This window comes from Oreochromis niloticus, linkage group LG10, assembly GCF_001858045.2.
Source record: "Oreochromis niloticus isolate F11D_XX linkage group LG10, O_niloticus_UMD_NMBU, whole genome shotgun sequence".
NCBI classification, from domain to species: Eukaryota; Metazoa; Chordata; class Actinopteri; order Cichliformes; family Cichlidae; genus Oreochromis; species Oreochromis niloticus.
Genome location: NC_031975.2, coordinates 6,582,766 through 6,593,874, shown reverse-complemented (window position 1 = coordinate 6,593,874; position 11,109 = coordinate 6,582,766). Strand labels below are relative to the sequence as shown.

The 11,109-nt window shown below is 40.3% G+C and overlaps 1 protein-coding gene across 1 annotated transcript; it reads left to right on the top strand.

The window, feature by feature from the left end:
* The first annotated feature begins 3,037 nt into the window (after window positions 1-3,037).
* ca4a (carbonic anhydrase IV a) lies at window positions 3,038-10,374 on the top strand. The gene is made up of 8 exons (XM_005460849.4): window positions 3,038-3,269; window positions 6,646-6,690; window positions 7,298-7,462; window positions 7,551-7,696; window positions 7,803-7,895; window positions 7,992-8,058; window positions 8,168-8,331; window positions 8,671-10,374. The coding sequence occupies exons 1-8, from the start codon at window positions 3,206-3,208 to the stop codon at window positions 8,848-8,850; spliced, it is 924 nt and encodes a 307-aa protein (XP_005460906.1). The 5' UTR covers window positions 3,038-3,205; the 3' UTR covers window positions 8,851-10,374.
* The last annotated feature ends 735 nt before the right edge of the window (window positions 10,375-11,109 follow it).

Below are 11,109 nucleotides of genomic sequence, written 5' to 3'. Positions count from 1 at the left end.
TCCTTTGTAGAAGCAGATACTGAATGGAAGAGGCAGAAGAGGAAGCTTCATTGTTTTGCTACTTATTATGTTTTGTGTCTTCACACCACAAAGATGTGTATGGAGCAGGTCCTTCATACACCATACCAAATCACTGTTTTCAGATGAGCTGCTGGTGTCAACGTTTCTAAGAAACATCAATTCAGGTTCACTGACGCTTTTTAGCAGGGACTCTTGGTAATGTCCTTCAGTGTACCTGCTCAGCATGATGAATAATGCAGGCCCAGGTTATTCTAGGTTCCAACTTAGTGAATGTAAATAAAGTTGACAGCTCAATCTATTCTGTGAGAAAGCCGAAAAGAAATTTGGGCTTTTTTTTTTTTTTTTTTTTTTGCACTGACTGTTATGAACTGCGCCAATAACAAACCTTTATTTTGTATTAAAGTTTCCACTTTAACATGTTCAAGCTTTTATTTCTACCAGTAATCACACAGTTTTGAATAATATAGTTAAACATGTCATGCTGAACCTACTGTATAGAGAAAATGTGGTGGTAGAAAGTACAATAGCCTGCTGTAATTTAACTCAGATTTAATTTCAGACTTAACTCAGATTTCGATGCTTTGGCATTCAACAGGCTATTAGAGAAGAAAGAAACATAAATCAGAAAAGGCACATTAAAGGTCATTTTTAACTGTCTATTTTTCTCAAGTAGATCTTCCATAGTTTTTATTTTGCGGGCAATTTCCTTCTATACATTGTACTTGTTGTGTCATATTTTTCAGTTTCATTACCTTTAGGTGTTTAGTTTTTACCATCCATTTGTTATTTGCTTTAAAGCTCTTATTCTTGAAATCTTGAATAAATAAATAAATGTCAGTATGTCCCTCCTTTAAATACAGACTTTTAAAACACCTCTTCTGTAAAATTTATGTAGGCACTTTGGATTGTTTTTCCTATAATTTCTCCGTCATTGAGAATTTAAGCTCTTACCATTATTAGAAATAGTTTTTAGTTTATATTTATTTTCCAAGCAAAATCCCTCCAAAGGAAGAACCCAGTAAGCGTCACACATTTCATGGAAAATCCATTTTAAACCCTCATCAGTTATTTTGTTCCCAACTTTTTATCTTTGTTCTGCCTGATGTTGTTTCTTCTTCCCCCTGTAAAAATCCATGCTGCCTTGTTTGTGTTAATAAATATTAAGAGGATGAATGTTCTCCAATACCTCTCTTCTGTTTGCTGTTTAACATCTTTGCAAGTTTTCGTGAAACATTTTTCATTTCATATGTTTAGAAATACTCTGAGAGGAATCCATTTCAATTTTAGTGAACAGCGCCCATGAATGAAGCACTTATTCCTGGTATCTCTGAGAGTAGAAACAACAGCAGCTGGGTTTCTCAGAGACGTTTCACCTTTCATCCAAAAAACCTGTTGAGTTTCGATGGCTGCTGGGCACGCCCAAGTTTCAAAGCTTTTGTGAGCTCATTAACTGCTCAGTCTATAAAGTTACGAGTGAGTTACTGACCCTCCCGGCCATGAAGTGAATGGTTAGGGTCACATGCACCAAGTTGAGCAGATACTAATCTGTACTGGTAAACGTGTCAGGGCTACAGTGTAATGGGCTGATAGTGGTTTCATAAACCATGTCTTTTTTCCCTCCGCCTCTTTCAAACATTTACTCTTCTCCAGCCCTGTGTTTCCTTCAGAAGAGCGTCCCTTCAGCTGTTAGTTTTCTCAGTGCATTGAACTGCATGCAAGACATTGCTCTGCTTTTAAACCTGGGTAGGGTCCATGAGCTTCTGCCCCAGCAGTGCACTGAGAAATGTATTTACTGAAGATCCTTCCAAGCTTTCAACAACTATTGCAGTGTAATGATTAAAATGTGTTTCCATTCTGCTTCTTTTCTGCTTTCTGTTGGTGTGTGGTTTTGCTGGGTTCCCACCATCTTACATGTGCACTGCATGGTCCAAGAAGGTCGCACTTCTCCACTCATGACCTCCTGACTGACCCCAATGTTGCTCTTCACATGATTCGTGTGTTCAGTGTGTTTTTATGTTGATCCAACTTTCATCCATGTACCAGGTAGCAGCTCCTACAAAGTAGATCAGGGCTCCACACTATTTATAGAGTTTACACAGACTGGCCACTGTTGGAGACAGCAGTGAGCTCACACCTCAGCTGTGCCTCTGTGTATAGGAGCTCCTTTTATTGGCAATGAGTGGAGGTCAGGCAGAGGTTGAACGGGGCACGTGCAATCTTTGGTCTGGGGTGAGATTAATTCTGTAGGATAAAGTGTCCTGTTGTATTATTCTTCACACACATTTTCAAAGTAAATTAGCCTGGGAGATATGATATTTTATAACCCATGCATGGGTGTGCATGCACATCATATTTCTTGCATACATTGTTGTGCAGTCCTTCATTAAAGCAAAAAAATGATCTGAGCAGAAAACAGCCCGCATGTGTGAGAAAAATAGCTTTGAAAACTGATTTTTCGATACTGAAACCCAAACAGGACACATAATTTTAAGCTGTAATTACTGAGGGATCAAAAAGTTTCAGTGGGATCATCCTAATGCACTCAATATGTTGAACATAAATATAATAAATACAGACTTATTATAGCTCAGGTTGAAATTTCAACCTGTGTAAAATACACAGCCCTTTGTAAGTTTTCTGCCACATGCATTCACTCAGGCAAAGGGTTTAAATACTGCACTGTTATGAGTGTAAGCGTCCTACAGCTTCTGTCAGGAGCTGCATTAACCTGATACACAATGTGTGTAACTGCATGGGGATTTGTCTAACCTTATATGTAAAAGGGACAAGGAGAAATGAGAGTTCAGTGTACTTTTAAGAACCTCCCACCATTATTTAATCACCTGAAGGCCACCTTGAGCTACCTGTGGAGCAGTCAGTAAAAAACAATGTTGATTAACTCTAGCTGATTTCCCCAATTTCCACAGAAACCTCAGTCCAGGAGCGTGTTATTAATGAAAAAACAAAACAATGTGTTGCAGTGATACAGGCCCTTTCTCATCATACCTCCTTTCGGTGCGGTGCTTTATCAGAGGCGATGCCCGAAGGGGGAAGGGCCACACTTTCTTCCCTGTCGGGGTTTGGTGATAGATAAGTACAAGACCCCCTCAAGAATGCCATCACATTGGAAAAAAAAACCCAAGTCGTTGTGTTGCCTTCTGTGTCGAGTCGGAGACGCTCCAAAATGCAGCAGCTCGTCCTGCCGGTTCTCCTGGCATCCTTTTGGACAGTCTGCACAGGATCAGGAGGTAAGTCTGTTTTCATTCACAGCTCGAGATCATTTGAAGAAACTGCCTGTCTTTATTTTTAGTTCTTACATTTAAAAAAAATCCTGCCACTCTTCCAGTCCTAAAAAAATTAACATATATATATAAAAAAGAAAGATTGGAGATTTCTTTATTTTTCCGTTATTGTATGGCCGTTTTTGTCTTTCAGTCGTTCTAATTACAAATGAACTCTCCTTTTTAATTTGCCATGCCAGACACGATGTTCAGTTAAATAAGTTCATATTGGTTTAAAATGTAAAAAAAAAAAAAGAAAAAAGAAGAAGAAGAAAAAATTAAAAAATAAATAAAAAGAGAACATTTCCGCAGTACCAAATGCCCCTCTGCGTGAAGCGCTCCATCTGTCCTGTCCATCACCCCTCGGTAGCAGCGGCAGTGTGTGTGTGTGTCAGGCTCATCCAATCTGCACCTTGATATTTACACCGCTGAACTGAATGTTGAAGGGCAGGGAAGGATACAGAGATCCTGCATCAGCTGAGTCTGAGTCAAAAACAGGCAGAGCCCACATTCCCTCGGAGGCTCTGGGTTTCGGACACCTCTCTCTTGCTCTCTCTCTCGTGCACCTGCTCGGAACCAGGCCGAGCCAATGATAGACGTTTGAGTCCCAGTTGCCGCAGAGAAGCGCGCCACGAGCAGCACCAGTGTCTCCAAATTCACAGCAGTGGGTAACGCGCGGATTACCGCTGAGTGCCGGCTCACACGTGTTTAAACCCCAAACATTTTTATGTTTATCTTAAAAAAATAAAAAGGATCAAATGTGTCTTCAGAGCCATGTTTGGATACTAAAGGGACATCTGCGATTCTTAAAATAAGCAGCAGACAGACGCGTGTGAACTGATATGAATGATCGCTTATAAATGCGCCTCCATAATCAGAACCTGTCAGTGAGAAATCGCTTTGTGTCCGTGCATTTATTCAATGTTGCATGGAGCAGCTCTGAAAGCTGCAGGGTCTTATTTGTGATAGCTGTCCACGTCAGTGTCCCACAGACCGGCGCACGGATCACATCGGTCACGTCCCGGGAGTATACAGTGCGCGCTGGAAGCCTGGACCACATTTCTTTACTGTATCCAATAATAAGAGACTAAAAAAAAAACCCCTTCTAAATCTTTAGAAGTTTTGGCAAGAGTGGGTAGAATCTGAAATGCGTTATAAGTGTATTTGTCTATTTGTCTGACACGCTTACATATAGTACAGTGTCATAAAAGCTCGCCTCCGTCTGCCTGTGTTCACATGTCACTGTCAGACGACTAATTAGTTTATCATTTCACTGCCTTTTGTTTTCTATTTGACGGTTTCCTCAGTTCGCCCTCTTGGCACAGCTTTCGGGTCTTTAGAAAATCATATTGTTTACTCTCTCTCTGTCTCCGCGTCACACGAAGATCAAAGCCGAACACCAATTGGTGGAGAATTGTGCGGACCGAAATCTGATTGGCCAAAATATGAAGGAGCGAGAGCCGGCCATAAAAATAGATATTCCGTTAATGGGGGAAGTTACTTGGTTTCGCCAGTATTTGGTCAAGCAAAACGACCAATAGCGATCTGTAAAATTACAACTTGAAAACATTACGTAAAAGTGACATTTAAAAAAATAAGACAAATGTACTTGGAGTGGTTTAAATAACATTACCCTTTAATACTCCATTCAATCTATATATAATGGTGATGGGGAGGTCTCTTCCTGATGCCACATTTGGACATCTATGACTCACAATTAAGCCTGAGCTGTGAGAGCGAATTACTATAGGGATACTATGGTGCTTTAAAATATGATCTGATCATTCAGGATGTTCTGTGAGAGGATTTGAAATTCAATTCTGGATTTAACAGGGAGTCAGTGAAAAGAAACTAGTACTTTCTTCATTCAGGACAGCAACACTCAGTCAAGGCTTACAATTAATCATAATCCTTTATTATGTTCAGCATCAAAGACACTGAGCTTAATTAGAAATTTCTGCACTATTATATAATAATTACAATTTTTACAAAAAATCAAACACAAAAGACTTGGGCTACGTCCACACGTACCCGGGTATTTTTGAAAACGCAGATTTTTCTATGCGTTTGCACCTTTCGTCCACACGTAAACGGCGTTTTCAGTCACTGAAAACGGAGATTTCTAAAAACGCCTGCCAGGGTGGATATTTTCGAAAACTCCGTTTTTGCATTTACGTGTGGACGAGAAAAACGGAGAAAACGCAGCGTCAAAGGTGTGCGCCTTTTTTGACGTCACACTGTGCGCCACGTTATTGTTTCGGTGAAATGAATTTCTACAATACTGTTACTGTTAATTGTACTCTCTACAGTGTTTAAATGCTTACATATACACACACAGTCACTGTCCCTCCACACATACGACTCGGTTCTGCTTCTATGCCCCATCTTTGTTTACTATTTCCAGCCGAGGCTTCTAGACTTCTGATTGGCCAACATTTCTACACGGTTAGGAATATATCGCCACCTGTTGTTTTGGCATGTTCCGAGCAGCGTTTTCCTTCATTTCTGCGTTTACGTGTGGACGGGATTATTTTTTTAAACGAAAACGGAAAATCTCCGTTTTCAAAAATATCCGTGTACGTGTGGACGTAGCCTTGGACATGTATGTATGTACTGGAGCCAGTGTAGTGATTGATTGTACCCCCTCAAATGCTTTCCCCCTGCCTTGTCTATTTCCAGTAGCCATTGTCACGATGGAGCAGAAGGAAAAGGCTTGCCAACATAGCAAAGCTACCAAGCTTTGACTTCCTTCACACACACATTGAGAAGAACCAATAAAGTTCTAATACAGATCAGGAGACCCTTCCCATAATTTTCAATGGCATATGTGTTTTTCATATTTTTTCTTTTATATTTTTTATAAATGTTTGATATTTTGGATAGCTGCAGATATTTGTTTTAGAGTAAGCAGTGGAAACATACAAACCAATTGTGAAATTTTAATAAATGCTCAGACAAACAAGTCAGAATGGGAGCTTGTTGATAGGAGAAATTGGCTCCATGTTTATTCCAATAGCACAGAAAGATAAAGCACGAACACTGACTGTTTGTTTTTTTTCTTTTGGTAAATAAGAAGACAATTCCAGACTATTAGGGGGCTTTGTGTGGCCATGAATAAAAGCTATCTTAATCCAATAGGAGAACAATCCACTATTTGCTTTTAGAGAAAAATTAACTATTGGTAAATCAATGAGGCTTTCTAGAATACATGGCAATACAGCCTGCTATCGCAACAGAATGTGTCAACTAGGGTTAATGCTTCTGTCACACTGTCACAAGCATCAAACCTGTGCCTTTTAGGATGCATATGGAGTTTGTCAGTAAAGCTTTTTCTTTTTTTCAGACTGGTGCTATCAGTCCCAGTTTACCTGTGATCATCTGTGCAATGGTAAGCATTTCTGATGGTAAGAATTTCTGATGGAATCATTGACACAGTCATCCCTAGATGGGGTAGCTAGTGAGGAATGCAGTGCAGTGCAGTGCTATATATGGCGTACTAAAATATTAAAATGTACACAAGCCATTGTAGAATGCTACAGCTGTTGTTATATGTAGTGCTGTTGCAGTTTTGTGGAATAGTGCAGATAGATTGACAAGTTAGCTTTCTAATAACCTATTGAAATGCTGCTATTAGTGAAAAGCAGTTTTTAAGACCTGCACGAGGAAACATGCTGTTACAACACACTGCTGAAACTAAAAGAGAAACAGCAAAACACAACCTGATTTTCATGCTACTGAAATATTTAGTCTGAAGGCAGCATGTAGATGGAAAACTCTAAAGGACCAAGCATTAAGCCTTGTAGTACTCCATGCATGTGGTTAATTTAACCAACGACTCCTTTTAGTAAACTAGATGTTTGGCCACTTTCTTGTTGAACAGGAAGATTCTTAAGTATATTAGTGACTAGAAAAAAGTGGAGTTTCAAGTGCTACAAACTCCTCCAGACTGAAAATAATCATTCAAAAATGGTTGTTTGGTGTTTTTTGTGATTTAGTACCAGAGAACTGGAATCATGTAAACTCAGCATGTGGAGGACAAAAACAGTCGCCCATTAACATTGTCACCAGAAAGACTTTCAAAGATGATCGCCTGACTCCTCTGAAGTTTCAGAACTATGAGGAGATCTTCAGAAGCACGATCATAAACAATGGCCACTCCGGTGAGCTTATTTTCCATTAAAATTTAACTCGGCAACGTTTTGAAGCTGTTGTGTAAGCTCTTCATGCTTGTTGTGTTGTCTGTTCCAGCTCAGGTCCAGATTCCTACTGTATCTACTATTTCACGTGGAGACCTGCCTGATGAGTATAAGGCTGTGCAGTTCCACCTGCACTGGGGAGCCAATGGAGGGCCTGGCTCCGAACACACTATTGACGGGGAACAGTATCCCATGGAGGTACTTAAACTTGGTCAAACAGCCTGAACCATTACTGTTCTGAACTACAGAAGTACTCATGGTGACTTATCATTATTGAATAACAACACAAATATTTTGTCTACAGCTGCACATTGTTCACATGAAGAAAGCTTACTCTGATTTGACAACAGCATTGAGAGATACAGAGGGAGTTGCAGTTCTTGGATTTTTCTATGAGGTCCCCTTTTTAAGTTTTTCACCTCAGATGCAAAAGCTATTCCAGACCTAAGTGTGAAAAGTAAATGTACTAAAATGTGGCTATTTCAATTTTCAGGTGTCTAGTAGCAGTAACCGGAAGTATGAACCCATCATCAGTGCTCTGCAAAACATCCAAGCAACAAGTAGGTACCAGTTTATGTTAAAACAACCAGAATCATGGCTGTGTAGCTTTCACAGCCAATCATGGCTCTCTGTTTCCACTGTGGGGTTTTGTTTTGGGGGTTTTTTCAGATGGCAATACTTCTCTGTCTCCGATCTCCCTGGCACAGCTGATCCCGTCTGAGAAAAATCTAACTGCTTACTACCGTTACAAAGGCTCTCTGACCACCCCGGGGTGTACAGAGTCTGTGATTTGGACTCTGTTTGAGAACCCCATTCCTTTGAGCATAGAACAGGTCAGGAATGCACCTCATTTTAAATATATATTTCAGCCTTAAGCCTTAATTTTTAATGTTACAGGGTTAAACTTTAGTGTTTTAAGCCTATCATATATTTTTCAATATAACTTCTGAATCTGCAAACTTGCTGGTAATGATAAGTGTGAGCTACACAGGTACACATCTCTCAGAACTGCAGGAGTAAACATATAAAGCAACATAAAAAGGCTCTGCTAGAGTGCAAATACTTTCCAACATTTTTCTGCATGTTCAGAAACATTACTGTAATTGCACTCCTTTATGATCTCTTTCCACAACCTGGAGCCTAACACTCATGTTAATATTCTGCTCCCCCAGCTCCAAGCTTTCTCTAAACTCCAGTTTAACGATGGCAAGCAGATGACTGGGAATTTCAGACCTGTTCAGCCCCTCAATGGCCGGAAGGTGTACCGCTCAGGAAGTGCAGTGATTCTCGCCAACTCTGCCATCCTCCTCGCCACCATTGCCATAGCCTTGGGACTGTCTGAACCCAATTAGAGGTATCCCATGCTGCACTGCGACATCCATAAACACAAAAAGTTCCGCACCAATCAATCAGTCAAACCCGGATTCGTAACATTTTCATTGCATGTTTGCAAAGATGACGGATCATATCGTAGTGCAGGCATGACTCACCTGGTGTTTCCCCCCTTATGACACAAATGACAAAGGCGTTTTAGTGATGCCTTACGAAAGGTGCTGTAAGGGTTTATTAAAGCACTCATGCATGTGTAGTGAAGCAGTAGGTGTTATTTCAGCATTATGAATGTGTCATAAGAACTGCTTTCAGAGCACACGTTTAGGCATTCACTAAGATTCGAAATCATCCTCCTAAACATACACTTTAGAACTTAGTACACTTTGTCAAGTGTCAGGTAAATTTAGTTTTTCCTAATGTCAGTGTGAGTCCCAGAAAGTTTACACTCTGAGTGCCATTGTCAGCCTGTGAACTGGCACGTGGTGTGCTATTCTTAGTGGAGCATAAAGTTATAAATAGCAGAACTGAGTCATAAAACCAAGCTCCATTTCAAAGGCAACGGTCAAAGGAGTCAGCAGCTTGGTCATTCTTTCATGGTCCAGGAGCACACAGCAGGGCTGTCAGGTGACCCCCTCGCAGCCACTCAGCTAGCAGGTGGTATGGTAAAGGGTGGGAAGGTTTTAGGTCAAGCCTTTTTCCCGCCAGAATCCAGCGTCGAAAACATTTACGAGGGACAACTACAGCCTGACCTAAGAGCAGCTGCAAACCTTCTCCTCCCACCCCATGGCAACTTACACCAGAGGGAAAGATGAAGATGTAGTGATACTAATTGCAGGTCACAAAATGTGTCTGTAGCTCAAGGACACAGTCGCACTTTGGAGATTAGACCAGCATATCTTGTCAAACCAGCATTATTAATTTAATGCATTTCAAACATCAGCATGAATCTGCATGTTTATTACGAGATACATGCACAAAACAGAGCTTGCCAAAGTTGCATGCAAACACTTCAGTCAGTCTGTTTGTTTTTTGTTTGTTGTTTTTTTTCCAGTTTTTTGACACATAAAGTTCAGTAAGCTAATCATGACAACATAGAACTGTGTTCCTGGCTTGTAGTACGGGCTCTGGAAGGCACTGAATGTTATCGACTGTGAATTACACCCCACTGATTTGTTTGGGAGGGCTTATTATGTATTCTATTGAGAGATCTGTGCAATTTTCCAGGAAGATTTATTGTGATGACCTAGCAAAAGGAATCGATATATTTTCCATTGTTTCACAAGGCTTCACGTTATATTTCTATGCTGTACACTGATGTATTTATATATGTAATGAATGTGTATATTGATATGAGACTGCAGTTGATATTTATGTATTCCAAGAATAGTGCTGAATGCAGATCCATATACGAAGCATCAACCTGTTCATGACTTATGGAGTTTACTTGTGATGTTCAAGTGTATGAGACTGTCAGGTTGTAGTTCTTGAAATGATATGGAGAATGTGTTCCAGCTAAACAATAAAATACCTAAATGCCTTTTTAATGACTGTGTCTTCTGCTTGCATGGGCACAATTCAAGCTATTTGACCCACTGATCAAAATTAGTGTTTAACCTCAGCACTGCACTAGGTCTGTCTGTGCTGTGAAAGCTGATAAGAGAATACACTTTTTTGGCTTTGTTGTTTGTCTGCTGGCTCAGACACACAGACGAGCTTCTCAGTTTGCTGACTGATAACCCTTCGGTCTGTCCAGAGAGTCTGAGAATGCTTGTAGATTCTCATCCCTTAATCCTTTTCTAATTGACTTGTTCTTGATCTTCAAGAGGTTCGAATAAGAGGTTGTTTTATCTTACACAGCTCACTATCAAAGGTATCAGAGGTACACAAACACATTAAAATCTACTAAAAATGTTTTTAAATTGATCTCTGAGACAGTTTGCAGACACTAGTTGCAAGTTATTTAACACCCCACCCACCTCCTCCAATCCCTTGTCATTAAAGAATCAAAAGACTTCTTGTTAAAGACTTAGGAAGACCTCTCACTGAGGCATGCACAGAGGCTGTGAGAGAGTATACACAAAAGCTTGAATGAAAGAGGTGCCTTCATTCCCCTCCACAGGCTTCCAATAGGTTTTTCAGTTAAGGAGGAGGAGGAGTTGGAGGGCTTGTGGATCAAGGGATCAAGGGGTGGATGCTTAATATCTGGCATCTTGCTGTTTTCTAGTCAACAGGACAGCACCAATACAACCACACCATCTCCTTAATCTCACCTCAAATGC